Below are 17,893 nucleotides of genomic sequence, written 5' to 3'. Positions count from 1 at the left end.
GTTCCTTTGCTGCAGATATGCTTGGGTATTTCACCATGTGCATCTCCTAGGAGGGGTAAAGCACATTCACCACATTCGCCTTTCTTCACATAACTTGCAAGATGCTTCCTCCGAGTTACATATTTGAGAAATGCTGGAATAAATTCTACCCAGTCTTTCAGGTTTGCATCCACTCAGATTGGGTGAAGAGCTTCAGCTTAGTTACAGTTAGGAAGAGGGAGGGAGAAAGACTTGCTTTTTTTTTCCTCAAAATCCAGTGAGTTTTTAGTTTTTTTTAAACAAGTACCATTTATTAAGTTTTTCATCGGCTTGGCCTGTTTGAAACACTAATCACAGACCCAGGGTCAACATTTTATTAGGTTCCTTCCATATAATTTTTGAAATTGATAGTATCAGGCTATGTTATAATTAGATGATTCAAATAGCTAAGTGAATGTTCATACTTTAAGCCCAACTATAAATGTTTTAGTATTTCTTTAGTTGCATGATGTTACAATTACTCTCTTACTAAATATTAGGCAGTTTTCACATACTCTACATTGATTCAGGACTGGCATTTCCATTGCAAAAGCAAACAAACAGTTACATGAAATAAATCCAGATTATAAATTTGATTATTTTGTTTAATGTCCCTCATGACTGAGGATATGAAGTTTCAAACACTATTTGGAGAAGGATAACTGAGTGTGGCTCTTTGTTTTTAAACTGTGTTTTGAAAAAACACATGTCTTTAAGAGGGAAACAGAATCATAAAAAGAACACTGAGAGTCACTGCAATGTTAACGTATACTAGCGTTATCAATGCACCTGCAGATTTTCAACCAATATTGTGTTTGGAGTTCAGTTCTTATTACAAAATCCCTATACATAAAAAAAACTGCCTGTTTTTTAAAAAATTAAAGAAAAAAATGTATCTAATGCTTGTTTTTTTTCACTGATTTCATTCAACAACAAATACTAAGAGCATCTGCCACATGTCAGGCTACATTCTAGCTGCTGAGGATATCACAGTAAACAAAAACCAACACAGATGACTATCCCCATGGAATCTACATAAAATAAATCATCTAGCATATGAGCCCCAAAGAGAAAAATAATTAAGGGAGTGATGGGGTAGTGGGGGGGAGAGAGGTAGCGATAATTTTACCTTTACTGTTCAGGACCTCAATGCAAAGGAGATACTGCAGCAAGAACTTGAGGGAGGAAGGATACAAGCCATGTTGCTCTGCGGGGAAGAGCATTCCAGGACAAAGAATGACAAGTGCACAGGTCCCCAGAGAGGGCTCCTGCTTCTTATGACCATGAGTTCTATATTTATTAGAACAATAGAAAGCAGTTTCCCATACTTTGTGATCTATCCAGTTGTAATTTTCTACTTGGGGCCCAGGGGAAATAGAAGAAGCTGGTATAAGGTTCTGACCAACTCTCTAATCTGTTTTATGGCTCTATGGCCCACAGACCAAATCTGGCCCATTATGTGTTTATAAATAAAGTCTTATTGAAACACAGCCTCATGCACTGGTTTACATATTCTCTGTGGCTGCTTTCAAGCTACAACTGCTGAGTTGCTGATTTCCCACAGATATCCCACAGAGGCTGTATCCGACTGAAAATATATTTTATCTAATCCTTTACAGAAAAAGTTTGCTGATACCTTCTCTCTAGAGTCCAGAATGCCATCTACAGCACTGCTACCTGCATCAGACAGACATGTGACCATGAGTTCAATAAGGCTCAGGAACCTCTGCCTAAGGAGTGGGCAAGCATCACTTTGTCCAATTAATGAGCATCTTAAATACCCTTACAATAGCACCGAGTCCAATTAGGAAAAGGAGAAATTCAGATTCTACTTCTAATAAATAATATGTGCTTCTTGGCCAGTAACACATACTTCTTTTCAAGTCATAGCAATAAAATCATGTAGAAGAGTTTAATCTCATGGTGATGTAACAAGTTCCTTTAATTTCATGATCTTCATTCATCCTGGTACCCAGGAAAAAAACCATTAAGCCAGAAAACTCAATTATTTCCCCTAAAATGGAAAAACATAAATCTAGACAACTTACAGCATCTAACCTTAGGCAGATTCAGAAGAGAAAGGATGGAAAGTCTGAGTTCTGATAAATACAGAGGAAAAATGTTCTAAATGTCCCAGAGGTAGCCAATGATGGTGAAGCTTTTTCAGTGTGCCTGGAGCATAAACATATCAACCCTGCAGAGAGCGAGGTACCACCAGAGATCATGCAGGAAACCACAGCTTCTGGGGGCTCTATACCCAGAGTCTGCTAAATCTTCTGGTGATAAGTGGAGAGAGCACTAGGGTCTCCCTAAACACTTCAATTTTACAGAAATGAAAGATTCGAGAATATTCAAGCTTGCTGTTTCATGCCACCTGTGTGTACCTTTGAGTGCTTACTCATACCTTTGTTATTAGACTACGTAGTTACCAATAATACTGATGACTGATGAAAAGTAGGCATAGTTGACTACTTCGTCACCCTAGTGTAACCTAATGTAAAGAAAGGAGACAAGATAACTGGTACTAAGAAGTACTCTGTTTCAGTTTATTCAACATCTAATTTGCTAAAAGAATGCAATGGTATAAAGTATTAACCATATAATTACTAACCATAAAAGTATTGGGATTTTTTTTTTCACTTTCTTCAGAAACATAATGTCTGCTCACCACTAGTCAACTAATGCTTCTTCAGGTAATTTTCTGCTAATAAAATTTATTTTAGGTCCAACCAAGGCTTTCTAGAAATGATACACATTTTAGGGGGAACAAAGAAAACCAGCACATTGCATGGATTCACCACATTAACTACATAAACACAAGAGATTTAATCCCAAAATAACTTAACAATTCATGAGGAATACTTCAAGTAAATATTTCAAAAAGACATTCAAAAATCAGCATGCTGGAAAACAATTCTAACTAAACACAATCCCTCCCCCAAATATTTCTCAGTAGTATAAGATGCTTAAAGGACAGAAGTTTCTTTGTAAACATCTGAAATGATAAATCTGTTTTAAAAGTATAATATTCAAGGGACTCTGACCTTCTGTGCAACATACAAAAATCAAAACAATATATCAGTAACAGTGAAGCCCGAAATCTAACAATGATGTACTTTCCCTAACTACAATTAAGACTTGTATTCCCAAACAGAACACTGTTATAATATGCGCAAAAGCCAAACAACGTGGGCCTAGTAATACCAACTCAATCTGTGTTGTTTTTCTTTGCTACAAATTGAGACACAGTGCACTTTAGTGTAAAGTTAGAAACTGACATTAAGGATCTAGATGTGAAATTGCAACTTTCACTTTCAATTTGCTATTCAGAACCTTATCCCAGCATTCCACATACTACACTGCACATTGCACATGTTCCTCCTTATGTCTAAAGAACAGCATTTGCAAAAGTTCACTGAAAGTCCCTAAAAACTGTATCTGTGTGCGTGGAGGTGGGGGAGGGGTGAGAAGTAGCAGCAACCCAGCAAGTTTAGAAATGGGTAAACTCGAACTATTAAAAATATGCTACTTAGGGGGAAAAAATGAATAACTACATACCCTTGAGGAGACAGTTTGTCTAGCCATCCCGATTTAACCTTCCTTGCAGAAGATCCATAAAAACAGGCATAGGGAGATATTGCATTTGAGGAAACGATCGCGGACTCAGCATTTCCACTTGTTGAGCTTAATGGATAACTGTGCCTATTGACGGGGTCCGTAGTCAATGCTTTCTGAGTCCTAGATTTAGGTGCCTTTGAGTTTTTTCTCCTTAAGCTCTGAAAGCATTCTTCTACTGTTGAATATTCTGATTCTGAAGCAGAGTCTATTGGAAGATTATTTTTGTCCTCTCGAGGTATCCAAATATCTTCCACTTTGTCGTCACTTATATTCTCCTTCCTGTTATCGTATAGGCTAAATGGAAATAAATGGTGTTAACATTTCAAAGTGCCATATGTCATTTAAGCCACTGGTTACTTTGTAAATTTATTTAAAAAACAAATCAAAGAAATTTTTTTTTAAGATTTCTTTATTTTTAGAAAGAAAGAGCGCACGCACATGTGTGTGCATGCATGCAGGCATGTGAGCAGGGGGAGAGAGAGAAGGAGAAAGAGAGAGAAGCAGACTGTCCACTGAGCATGGAGCTCCAGCTGGGACTCAATCCCAGGACCCTAATCATGAGACCCTGAGATCATGACCTACTCCAAAACCAAGAGACCGACGCATAACTGAATGAGCCACCCACATTCCCCGAAATCACAGAAATAAAGGTCAGAAAACTCTTAAGAGTTCAATTAATCCATCTGTTAATTTTTAAAATTCTTCCAGAAAATTTAAATAGAAATCTTTTATTACACTAAGACATATTTGAACACTGCTAGAAGTAATATCATTCTTCTTATGTGTCATTAATCTGAACTGTTTATTCTAGGGGGTTGGGTGCAGACTGGTAGTAAGGGTGGAGACAGACCATATTCTCTGCATCACGATTTCATATCTTCACCAACACCATTATGTAGCCGGCCCAACCTCTAGTCCCGAGGCAACATTGTGAAACACTACCTCATCTATTTGGAGATCTTACTTCCAAACTTGTTGCCCTTCTCTGGCTCTCTACTATTCAATTCCAAGAATCCTGTGTTCCATCATAATGTAAGAAAACAGGGAGTATATCCAACTGATGAAAGCTTTTGTACTATGTTGCAACACTAATGAGGAAAAACTACACCACACTGTTGGCCAGAAAATGAGAGTCAGGGTACGATCAGAAGGTAAAAGCTGTGTAACCTATAATATTCACCGGAAGACATTCCTAATAGCTAAGCATATTGCTATAGACTTAAGGAAGGACAAAATAGATTCACTCAGTCATTTATGTATAATAAAACTCATTGCAAAGAAGTTTTTGCTAATCAATGAAATAGATAAGCATAGGGCTCAAATTATATCCTTCTGGATATAGTGTTCTAAAAACTATTACTTCCTTAAAAGAACGATTTCACCTGGCCCCTTCCACATTTTGCATAAGAACACATTCACATCAAATGCTAACTGAAGGTCCTCAATTATTTAATTTCGACTTAAGAAAACCCACAACTGGGCACCTGGGTGGCTCAGTTGGTTAAGCGTCCAACTCTTGATTTCAGCTCAGGTCATGATCTCAGGGTCATGAGATTGAACCCCCACATGAGGCTCTGCGCTGGGCGTGGAGACTGCCTAAGATTTTTTCCTTCCCTCTCCCTCTACACCCCCCTCTCTTTTCCCAAAAACAAAACAAAACAAAACAAAAAAACACAACAGTGTCAGCCTTGGAAAGGGAAGGATAAAAATCAAAAATAAAATGAACATTAGGTAACGATGCAGTACACCAAGTCCTAATAAAGCTGAGAAAACTAAAATTTAAGTTGGTGCCTCACAAACTATTTAAATGAATGCGTGATCTAAATAACTGGATAACTGTCAAGCCACTTGTCAATGCTGAACTTCCAATAAAAAGGATATATTACATTTATAAAAATGCTGCACCTCAGGAATATCTTTTGCACTGCCTCTTTCTCCTTCATACTAACCTAACTTCTTATCTTTAATGTGCAGTTGAGGGTACCACATATCTGCCACTTCGGGATAGAAAGAGTGGTTTCAAATAGGAAAACAAACATAACTGCTGCAGAATATCACTATGTACCCGATTTACAGATTCTAAATTCAATTATTAAAATAAATGCCATTACTAAAACATCTGGAAAGATTTGAACTTACCAGTGTAAACTATTTTCTTAGAAATACAGTATGAGCAAGAAGTCAACACTGTATTAACATTTTATTCAAAAGAATTAATCATCATCAATCATGACCTCATACCTTGATGTGATGAGAAAAGAGTTTCTTTCAGTAGTTGTTTCCCCTTTGAGTGTTTCTTCATGGGTCCAAAATTCATTCTTTATAGACCTCTTCTATTAAAAAATATATATATATATATTTTAGGATATATATACACTTTTTTTAGGATAGCAATATTCTACAAATATCCACATCTGAGTTTAGTTTCTTACACAAATGTCTAACTGCTCAGATCAATTTTCAGTAAAAACAACTTAATTAGGGAGGCGATATTTGATGCCTTTTTCAGTATTATACCTAAATCATTAATAATTCATCATTTCAACCAAGAAAAACAGAAGATGCCAACCAAGAACAAAATTTACTTTTACTTTGTCACTTTTTGTCTTCCAACTTCTCTTTTATTGTGATCAAGAAATAAAATACAAAAAAAGAGCACAAGAGGAAAAGCTAGGTGATAAACTGAATAATTAAGATGTATAGTTAGAATTAGATATTTGGGTATAAGGCAAAGGAAAATCGAGGGGATTTTTGTTTGTTTGCTTTTGCTTTCTCTGAGGGTTTGTCTTTAAAGTAACTTATCTTTTGGAAAATTCTGAAAATTGGAAAATTCTGAAAACCCCTCTTGCATTCCTGAAATTGAACATGTTTTTGTGAAATATATTTAAAGATACACATTTACCATGATTTTACTGAACAGAATTTTACTGACTGGAAATGTCTTGATCATGATCAAGACTGGAAATGTCTTTCTTCAATATAACTCATTCTTCAAACACTTTAAATGAAAATGAAGAGGCTATATAGACAGAAGAGCAAAGACTTGAATATGGAAAAAAAATGAAAATGTATGGAACTAACCTTGGAATTTTCTAGTCTCTGGAAGAGAAAGGTCTCTCCATAAGGAAAAATGGAAGATGAATTTTCCTCATTTGAATCCTCTGGGGAAATGATAGGATGAGAATGAAAAGATGTGAATAATGTGAAATATTACGTTTTAAAAAAGTGTTTAATTATTTTATAGCAATATCACAACTTAAGCTTTATTCTCTGAGAGTCCAAAATTATGCTTATAATTTTCACCCCCAAATCAACTCTTCCCATGGTCTTCTTGACGTAGAACTCGCTGTGTATGCTTCTCACTTCACGACCAAGACACACTACTACTCACTGTTTCCTAAAGTGTAATGTGTCATGTATGTCCTTGCTAACCTCTAAGATCCATATTAACATGACTAAGCCCATTTCCCACATATGATGCAAATAGTCATGATGCCATTTATAACATTAATTCCTAAACAAGAGAATAGTATTAATGGCAGAAAATTAGTATTAGATCTATAATTTTCAATAACTGAATTATTAAAACTTCACTAACATAAGAGCTAGATACTGTATCACTCAAAATACCAGGATCCATTTAATATAATCTAACACAACAGCCACTAACACACCTGTAAATAAATTATTTCAAGAAAATTTCCACTGTCCTTGAATTACACAGATCTACAAGAAAGAATTCTCAACACTTGCATTTAGTTATGGCAAAAAATTTTTAAAGGATCAGTAACCAAGTGTTTGCCATCTTATGTTAAGAAGAATGTTCCTGAACTTATATAAGCAGAACTTTCAAAAAGAAAGAAAAGCCTGTCAATGATGAATTTACCAAAGTAACGTCAGCCCTTTCCAGTTACCATAGCAAAATTACTTTCCATAAATCTATGTCCTGTAGCTCAGACTGTCAGAAACCACTTAATTTAGTTAAATGCCTTCGACTGTGGCTAATGGTGCAAAAAAAATCTTTTTACATTAGTATGTGCAGGTTTTCAGGAGTCTGAGTACATATTACTGTCTTTTATTCACTCGTCTTTAAAAACATCTGAGGTATTATGAACCCTAGCAGACATTATTCCCTGTTCCACAGGTGGGCTGCTTTTTTTATCACAATTTTGACACATTTAGGACTGTCAAATGAGTGCTAATTTACAAAGACTTTAAAATGCAGAGACTCACTTTCCTGTGTCACAGACTTTCCAGTTGAGGTAGCAACATTTCTTCTCTCACGGAAATAGCTTAAAGCAAAGAGGGGAAATAGATAAATTAAAACAGATAAGCAAAAATAAGTAAATTACTGTCTTGAGTAAAGGATTAATTATAGAGACACACATTCTGCTGGGTAGAAAAAACTACTATTCAAAAATAAATTTTTTTTTAATTAAAAAGAATGGCTAAATTCCATAAATGTTTTTCTAAGTATCTTTGAAGAGACTTCACTGGATTTTACAAGCATTTGCACTCACTTTTATAATTCGCAAAAGTAAATGAATATAGTTACCCAATGCTAGTATGCACACTGGAATTTCAAAACTGCTAAGCCATACCCTTGTGAGAAACAAATTTTCTAACTAGATTTCAGTATTTATGTGGGTTTTTTGTCATTAGCTTTACAATGAGTCAAAAATTTGTGGGCTCTATGAGCATAGTATGAAAATACACAAGACCTTTTCTCAAAAAATTTGCTGCCTTGGGAGAGAAAGATTTCAGGTAAATTAATTAGAATACAACATAATAATGACAGAGAAAGAAAACACTGTAGAAACAGCTGCAATGAATATCCACTACTATATGAAAAAGTTCTATTTTTAAATCCATCTAAATGTAAGTATCAGGTGAGTGTCCTTAATGTCTCTTAAATATGGATCTGCCCAAGCAACTACAAGCAAGGATATAAAAAAAGAATAGAAACCAACAAAATAAAATATAGACAAAATTTTAAAATCATTGTAACTAGAGCTGGTTTTTCAAAAAGATTGATAAAACTGATAAACCTCAGGGATGGAAAATGAAAGCAAGACAGAAACTACCAGTATCAGGAATGAAAGAGGATATCACTACAAATGCTACAAACATTAAAGGGATACTTACAGATTATTAAGAAAAAAACTTTATGCCAATAAATTCAACAACTTAGATGAAATGGAAAAATTATCTGAGACATAAATTATCAAATATAATAAAGAAATAAAAAAAATCTTAATATCCCTGTATCTATTAGAGAAACTGAATTTAGTAACTAGTCACCTACCGACAAAAAACTCTAGGCCGAGACATTTCACTGGTGAATTCCAGCAAACATTTCAGGAAGAAATGATACCAATTCTATGTGAACTTTTTCAAAAAATAGGGAAGGAGAGACTATGTCCCAATTCATTCCATAAGGTCAGTACTACAGATAACAAAGCCAGTCAAAAACAAAACTGATAACTGTTAGAGAAATATTCCTCATGAACTCAGATGCAAAACTCATTAACAAAATATTAGCAAATCAAATCTAACAACCTATACAAAGAATAGATGAGATTTAGCCCAGGAGAGAAAGTTGGTTTAATGCGGGAAAAATCAATGTAATTCACCAAATTAAGAAAATAAAAGAGAAAAAAATCACACTCTCATAACAATAGACCCAGAAAAACCAATAGACAAAATTCAACATCCATTTAGGACAAAGACTCTCAGTAAACTACGAATAGAAGGAAACTTCCTCAACCTAATAAAGGGCATTTATGGAAAACCTATGCCATAATTCACGTTAAAGGTTGAATGGTTTTTCTTAAGATTAAGAGAAAGACAAGGAGGTCTGCTCTCCCCACTTACATTCACATTATTTCAGAGGTCTCCACCAGTGCAATGTAAGTGAAAGAAAGAAAAAGCATGCACATTGGAAAGCAAGATCTCTTATAAGCAGAAGGTATCTATTAAGTAGAAAATCCTATGGAACCTACCAAAAAGATTCCTAAATTAACAAGTCTAGCAAGGTCCCACAATAAGGGGGAAATGTTAACAAATTCAATAGTATTTCTAAATGACTAGCATTGAGCAACTGGAAAAATAGTCTGAAATACAACTTTTATAATAATACCCATAACGTGAAATACTAAGGGGTAAATAGATCAAAACATGATCTGCACACTTAAAGCCATATAACGCTGAAAAATTAAAGACCAAAATAAATAGATATACCATGTTAATGGACTAGAAGACAATATTGTTAAGATACCAATTCGCCAAATATTGACATACACAGTCAACATAATCTCAGAATTCCAGGGAGCTTTTATATAGAAATTGACAAGGTGACTCTAAAATTTACATGCACATATAAATAACCTGGAATGGTCCAATAAATATTTAAAAGAACAAACTGGAAGATGTATACGGTTTCAATATTTATTCTAAACCTATAGCAATCAAATCAGTGTTATTGATGAAAGGATAAGCACATAAATTAATGGAGCAGAATAAAAATACCACATAACTCCCACACATCTAAGGTCTACCAGTTTTTGAAAAGGATGTCAAGGCAATTCAATGGGGAAAGGATGTTCTTTTCAGCAAATGTTGCAGGAACAACTGGTTCTCTCAATGGAAGAAAGAAGTGAATACCAACCATTACTTTATACCATATACAAAAGTTAACTTGAAATGGAGTTTAGACTTACAGGTCAATGCTAAAGCTCTAAAACTTCTGTAAATACACAAGAAAATCTTTGCAACCTTTGAGTACACAAATGTGTCTTGAATAGACTACAAAAACCAAAAAAGAAAATTAAATATATATATTTAATAAATTAAATAAAATTAATGAAAAGTTAACATATTTTACATATACTGAAAACATTTTAAAAAGGAATTAGAATAATTTTAAGTATATCTATTAGTGGAGTTTTAAAGCATATTTTGCTGGTTTTACTATTAGCCATATGAAATGTGAAGAAGAATGTTTGTGATTTTACTTGATTCTTATACTAAATATCCACCTGCAAGCAATTACCGAATCTATCAACCAACTTCATTTCATCGACTGTTGAGGAAAGATTAGCTCAATATAGAAAAAAAGTTGTTTCGAAAATCAGTGATCGGTATTTATATTCTCATTTATCTATGAATAAATTATCACAAGCTATTTTATATTATAAAACCTATTATGCCCAAAGCATTGTTAGGAATTTATATATCTGCATCTCATCTTTCATCCTCATAGCAGCCCTATGACATAGGACCTCGTGTCCTAATCACACCAATAAAGAAAGGAGGCTCTCCCAGCCCACATCCCACAGCTAATAAGAGGCAAAGCCAACACTCTTTCCTCATTTATGTCTCTTTCTGCCCTATTGATTTCCCACCATTTATCCTAAAAACTGTAGATTGCTTTTAAATTTGAAAAATAAAGCATGGTTGATTTACAAAACTTAAAATCCCGGGCGCCTGGGTGGTTCAGTTGGTTGGGCGACTGCCTTCGGCTCAGGTCATGATCCTGGAGTCCCGGGATCGAGTCCCACATCGGGCTCCCTGCTCGGCGGGGGTCTGCTTCTCCCTCTGACCCTCCTCCCTCTCATGCTCTCTCTCATTCTCTCTCTCTCAAATAAATAAATAAAATCTTTAAAAAAAAAATTAAAAACCCATACAGAAAGGCAGTAGTTATCACCTTCTCTTTTAATTATGCTTTTGTGACTTTGGTCAAGTTACCTAACAGTCCTGAGCCTGGTTTCCTCATTTATTGAAGGTGAATAAAAACAGGGCCTGCTTCCTAGGAATATTATGAGGATTCATGAGAAAATGCTTTTAAAGTATTTAAAGTGTGCCCTTCACAATATAAACACTCAGCAAGAATGAACCAATTATTATTTTTATTAGAGAAAAAAAAAAGGTTGGTCCTCCCAGTAAACTTTACGTGCACATTATTCACATTTAAGTCCTTAAAAGTATTCACATTTTTCATTTGTGATAGAGAAAACATGTCAACAACCTAGTAAGGGAATAAACTGTGGGTTTGTTTTTTGTAAAATATTATACAGCAGTTATTGCATAAAATATGTGCCTCAATGTGGACAAATCTCAAAAATTATATTAAAACACCAAGTTGCAAAAAAAATAACTCTGATTATGAAAGTAGATCTTCAGCATACCTACAGATGTTATTTTTTCATAAATGTTTTAATCACTAAAATTACCAAGAAAAGCAGTGCTATAAAGGTTAATTAATGTTAAAGATCTCCCTTTAGGATCTATACTTACCTGTTACTTAGAGAAGGCAGCCACACCAAAAAATAATTACACACCATAAATGGACCATCATTTCACAGAATGTTTTTAAAAAATGCAATTCTTGCAATTCATAACAGACTAACTACAGGTCATTACAGAACTGAATTCAGAAGAAAACCACAGTCATTAGGCATCAGTTTAAAACTGCCTTGAGGTTATATAATTTCTAACTAAAACACAGAAATCTGACTTCAGAAAACATGAGTATTAACTACAGCACAGACCAAGAATGTGAAATTTACAACGCACAGATAATTCTCAACCCAAGAAGTTCCAAAAAAAATGTCCTTAGGATAAGAATAATGATAATTACAGAAGGATTGCAACACAAAAATCTACATCATTATTCTCAAACTGTTTTTTTTTTTTTAATCAACTAGCAAAAGTTGCAGCTCAAAATATATTTTTTCATGGGCAGAAGTCACGAATAGACATTTTTTCAAGGAAGATATCCAGATGGCCAACAGACACATGAAAAGATGGCCAACACATCACTCATCAGGGAAATATAAATCAAAACTACAATGAGATGTCACCTCACATCTGTCAGAATGGCTAAAATCGGCAACACAGGAACAAACAAGTGATGGCAAGGATGTGGAGAAAGGGGAACCTTTGCACTGTTGGTGGGAATGCAAACTGGTGCAGCCACTCTGGAAAACAGTATGGAGGTTCCTCAGAAAGTTAAAAATAGAGCTACCCTACAACCCAGCAATTGCACTACTAGGTATTTACCCAAAGGATATAAAAATACGGATTCAAAGGGACACATGAAACCCCGATGTTTATAGCAGCATTATCAACAACAGCCACATTATGGGAAGAGCCCAAGTGTCCTGTGACTGATGAATGGATAAAGATGTGGTGTGTGTGTGTGTGTGTGTGTGTGTGTGGAATGGAATATTACTCAACCATAAAAAAAGAACAAAATCTTGCCATTTGCAAGGACATGGATAGAACTAGAAAGTATTATGCTAAATAGGTCAGTCAGAGAAAGACAAATACCATATGATTTCACTCATATGTGGAATTTAAAAAACAAAACTAAGAAGCAAAGGGGAATAAAAAGAGAAAGAGAGGCAAACCAAAAAACAGACTCTTAACTACAGAGAACAAACTGATGGTAACCAGAAGGGAGGTGGGTGGGGGTGATGGGTTAAATAGGTGATGGGTATTAAGGAGGGCACTTGCTGTGATGAGCACCAGATACTGAAGTGCTGAATCACTCTATTCTACACCTGAAACTAATATTACACCATCTGTTAACTGGAATTTAAGCAAAAACTTAAAAATTTTTTCAAAGTGGTGCTTTTTTTAATTATGCAAAATAAAAAAGTATAAACCTAATGTCTTTTTACTTATAAAAAGTATGGAGCATACATTATCATCATCCTCTAAGAATAAATCAAACTTTGAATTAAATTTTGATTTGTTATTTAGATGAAGTCAAAATTTTGCAAATACTGAAATAATCAGCCTATTTTTTCACAGAATTTATAAGAAGGTATTTTAAAAGAAAATAAGGAATTTTGGATTGCTAAGCATTTTTCCGCTATAACATGAAATATGCAGTTTTTCTTGAACATGAGAAAGACAGAATGAGTTTCTGTATTTTTCTTATTCGATGTACCTAACAATTGCTTATTACTTTCCTGTACATTTTCTGCTCATATATATTTCAACATTAAAGTCTAATATAGTATTACCCATTTCTAATGTCCATATCATATCTATGTATATCTAGAGAAAAATACCTAAGATTGCTATTTTTAATAAAAAGTTCAAAGAAGCCTGTACACTTCAGGTTTAGATTTCAAACTTTTAAAGGGCCCCCAATCAATATAGTACCTCAGTCTTAAATTTTAAGGATGTCCTCTGATCACAGTGCAGCCCTGCGTATCACCCTCCTTCCCCCCTCTCTGCTTATTTTCCCTTCCCTCAAAACACTGAGAGGCACAATAAATAAAAGAGAGGGCTTTATGACTTATGCCAAGGATAAAATAGTTGCATGAAAGATGTATGAAAATCTTGAAACTGGGAAGGAGGGTAAGAAAGGTACCTCTTCAGTGGCTGAAAGGTACTTGCTCTTCCCACCTGGTGGACTGACGAGGATCCTCCAGGAAGGACCGCAGGTCATACCTATGGCTCCCAGGGAAAGGACAAGATGCTGGAACTCCCTTTCGGCTTGGAGGCCTCGATGGGAGACCTCCAGGTGAAGCTGATAAGGGAAGAGCTGGCTCTTCAAGATTAAAAAGAGATTCTAAGGTTCACTGTCCATACTCCCACCCAGCCCAGACTTCCCAAGACTAGGAGCAGGCAGGAATTCAGGGAAAACTCAAGGCAAGGACAAAAATAATCCATGTGACCAGGAAGGAGTCAACTGTGTCAGATAAATAAGGAGGGAAGAGGCAGGGGGTAGGAATTCGTGTCCAGGGAGAGAGAAACAAAGGGCCTCACAGCAGGATAACACATCCAACATTTATACCTTTTAACAGATACATGAAATGTTAAACTAGTAAAGGAATTATGTTAACAGCATTGGCCACACACAAAAAAAATATTTTTATTTGGTACATCAAGAAATGTACTAAAATATCATTTAGATGTGAATCTGATTACAGACAATCTCAGGTTATATAATCCACAGTTTTATTTTTAAGTCATATAACATTTTTAAAATCTTACAAAATTATTATTTGCAATTCAGGCCAGAACCACAAGGAAAAACACAGTGAAGTCTGAAAATAATTTAGTTTACTTTCTCATTTTATGATACGAGCACCACAGATACATAGGTACCATTTACTGCCACAATCAGAGAAGAAAGGTTACAATGGGTAATCTGACAGGGTTATGAAGCAACTAGTACTAAGTTATTTATGAATAATTTTAACATTATTTCAATTCTCATTTTCAAAGACTCATACTCACAAATAATGTGAATAAGAAGACTTTCATATGATACACAGCTTACTTACACTTACAACTGAATGAACACCAAAAGATTCTCAAAAATGTATGAAAAACAGCACATCTTGTTTAACACTTAAGCCAAATGTTTCTTATCTGAAGTTATCGTTACCACTCCCAAAAGGATTCTGTTCTGGCAAAGATACACTGTTAACGTGTGTATTCAAAGCAAACCCTTCTCAGTTACTTCTTTTTGTTTAAAATTAGCAAATCATTTTAAAACTAAAGTGCCATACAAAATTGGTCATCTTCTACATGTGCAACTAATACTTTAATTCTCATATATGCAATCCACATTTTTAATAATATTTACTAAATGAGGGGTTAAGAAAGTGAATGGGTTCTGGAGTCTGACGTAATGGAATGAGACTCCAGTTTACCACTCATGTGATCCTGGAAAAATGAATCAAGGCTCAGTTACCTCATAAGAAAATGGATGAATTAATAATATCTGTGTCACAGAGCCACTGTGGGATTTAGATAACCCACGGGAAATTATAAACCAAACTGAAACCTAGGGTGTTTAATACATTACACTCTTACTACTGATTTCCAAGGAAAGACTAGACATTGCTATTGGCACAAAGACAAACTGGGCTCTCTGCCCTCAAAGAGCTTATGTTCTAATGAGAGGTTCTTAAATTAACAGTCCTGTAAACTGCCATATTTTCTTCGGCAAATACTGAACTACCACATTTTCTCCTGCAAACACAACCAGGATCATGCACAATAATTACCACAGATACCCCAGGGCTAAAGTACCAGCAGGAGGGACAGAGTGGATGCAGGCAGGGCAGGAGGATCTTGCAAAAATGCCAGGCAAGAGCCTGTGCAGGAAATCCGTAATTGCATTTAGTACCATAGCAGTTAACAGTCGAACCACCTCAGGACTCCCAGCAGAGACAAGTGTTAGCTTTTAGACAAAAAAAAAAAAAAAAAAATCCCACCACAACCCTGGAGAAAACCACAACTATTTTAGATGTAACTCTGAGAAAGGGATGAAAGCTCGCTCTGCTGTTAAGTCAGCTCTTAGACCCGCAGTTACCTCAAAGGACTACCAACCCAACATGCTGGGGGGCCCCTCCTCAGAATTCTGATGTGAGTGAACCTGGTTTTGCACTGTACTGTGACCATGTCTTTATATGTTTCCTACACAACACCTCAAGGGCCTTTATTCCTCCCTACCTCCTTTGCACCTCGCGCACTGATCAGCACCCAAGCAGGTGGCTCCTTAGATGTGTCCTGAATTATTAATTCATGCCAACACATCGTGTCGGGCAGTAGAAATACACACATTAGAAAAGTGGCCCCTGCCAAAGAACAAAGAATCCAGTGGGGAGACAGAATCAGCAATTCTACTCTGAGAATTGCACTCGTGGAAGAATATAATACTAAGTGTGAAGGAAGGTATGGGAAGGAACGACCAGGTAAAATTGAAGGGAATTTCCCCCAATTACATGGGAGAAAATTAGAGTCCCAGGCAGTCATAAGTTGGAAACAGGACCTGGGAAAGAGTATATAAATTAAATGGCATTTTCTAGTTTTAAAAGAAGAAAAAAAAGGTCAGTAGGCAACTTAATATAAGTCAAATTTACAAACACTAAAAATATGTATTAAAAGTAACTAAATTCTCCCAAACCGAATACTTATAGCTCATCATAAAAATTCTTACCTCCCTGAAATTCCTTTTGTTGACCCTGGAATCTCTGGTACAGGCCGATGTCTTAGCAGAAAAGACCGAGATGGTCTTGAAACCAACTTGCTACGGCTTCTCATAGGTGCTAGGATTGGAGATGATGGAACATATAAATCATTTACAACCATTTCTCCCTGAAATTGAAAGAATGGGGATGGTGGTGATCTTTCTGTTAAACCATCAGTTCCACTTCCAGAATTTGCCTCCAATATTGAACAGCCAAGGGAAGAAAGGCATTCAGGATCTACATCAGGAAGCTTACTCGCATTTTCTGAGATCAAATCAGATCTTTTTGCTTGCTGTTCTTCAACTGTGCAATCCGTAGTTTTCTCTGTAATCAAAGATTCTATTTTAATATTTTCATTACCATATAAAGTATGTTGGAAAGAACTCAAATTCAGGTGTTGTTCTTCTTCTGGAATGGGAAAGTTGTGTTTAAGAAGAGACAGCTTATTATCTGATTTAGAAGACTGGCTATTTTCTACACTAACATCATTTCGGTCAAGATTTTTGGTAACGGTCTCCCACTGTGTCGGGCTAGGTGCCCGCACACCACCCGTATCAGAAGGTTCTGCGGAGGTATTCCAACCAGAAGATGGAGCGTGGCGATCCTCTGAAGTCTCATCGTCCTTCTTTGTTTTATGGATATTTGCATATATTGGGATATCTTGCATTTTTGACAAGATTATCTGTAACTGCTTCAGTATCCTCCTCCGGTGTCCTGTAGGTGATATTCCAATTTTGTGTAGTACACCATCATTTACTGCTACACAGTCTTTCACAGTATTCAAACCAAACTCACGGAAGCATAGGAGGTACTGCTCCAAATTAATGCTCATTAGGAAATCTCTAATATCAACATTTACTTCACTGACTGAGGACATAATGGTGGCTTCATTACTAAGCTGATATATCAAAAGCAGTACAATGAGGTACACACACAGGAGAGTGCACTTCTGTATTGGTTTTTCCTCTATCACTTGCGACAGAAAAATGTCTCAAAATATTTTCTTCACAGTGAATATCTTATGTGCTTAAGCCTGCAAAAAAAAAAATATATATATATATATTAATTTATTAGGACATTTTAGTTAGTAAAACCTAGTTTTACCTTATAAACTTTCTCTGAAGAAACACAACAGAAATGAGGATAATTACTTCAGCTCACTCAGAATTTAGAATCTTTGGCATTACTGTGCATGCCCTAGGAAGTCCATTCCTAGATAGAGTGTGGAAGTACAGGACAGAAATGCCATGGTAGTATCC

The 17,893-nt window shown here is 35.5% G+C and overlaps 1 protein-coding gene across 1 annotated transcript in view; it reads right to left on the bottom strand.

Annotated features, from left to right (window-relative positions):
- The window catches only part of ARAP2 (ArfGAP with RhoGAP domain, ankyrin repeat and PH domain 2), a 169,065-nt gene extending 151,485 nt beyond the window's left edge, over positions 1-17,580 (bottom strand). Inside the window, exons 1-5 of the mRNA XM_044913011.1 lie at positions 16,604-17,580; positions 7,870-7,928; positions 6,718-6,797; positions 5,878-5,969; positions 3,577-3,930 (exon numbers count right to left, since the gene is read on the bottom strand). Of these exons, the coding sequence (XP_044768946.1) occupies positions 3,577-3,930; positions 5,878-5,969; positions 6,718-6,797; positions 7,870-7,928; positions 16,604-17,511 (1,493 nt within the window). The 5' untranslated portion in view covers positions 17,512-17,580. The remainder of the gene's footprint in view (positions 1-3,576; positions 3,931-5,877; positions 5,970-6,717; positions 6,798-7,869; positions 7,929-16,603) is intronic.
- Between the last annotated feature and the right edge of the window lie 313 nt (positions 17,581-17,893).

Source organism: Neomonachus schauinslandi, chromosome 2 (genome assembly GCF_002201575.2).
Source record: "Neomonachus schauinslandi chromosome 2, ASM220157v2, whole genome shotgun sequence".
Taxonomy (NCBI): domain Eukaryota; kingdom Metazoa; phylum Chordata; class Mammalia; order Carnivora; family Phocidae; genus Neomonachus; species Neomonachus schauinslandi.
Note: the sequence above shows the minus strand (reverse complement) of the source record. Positions and strands in the feature narration are given on the sequence as shown.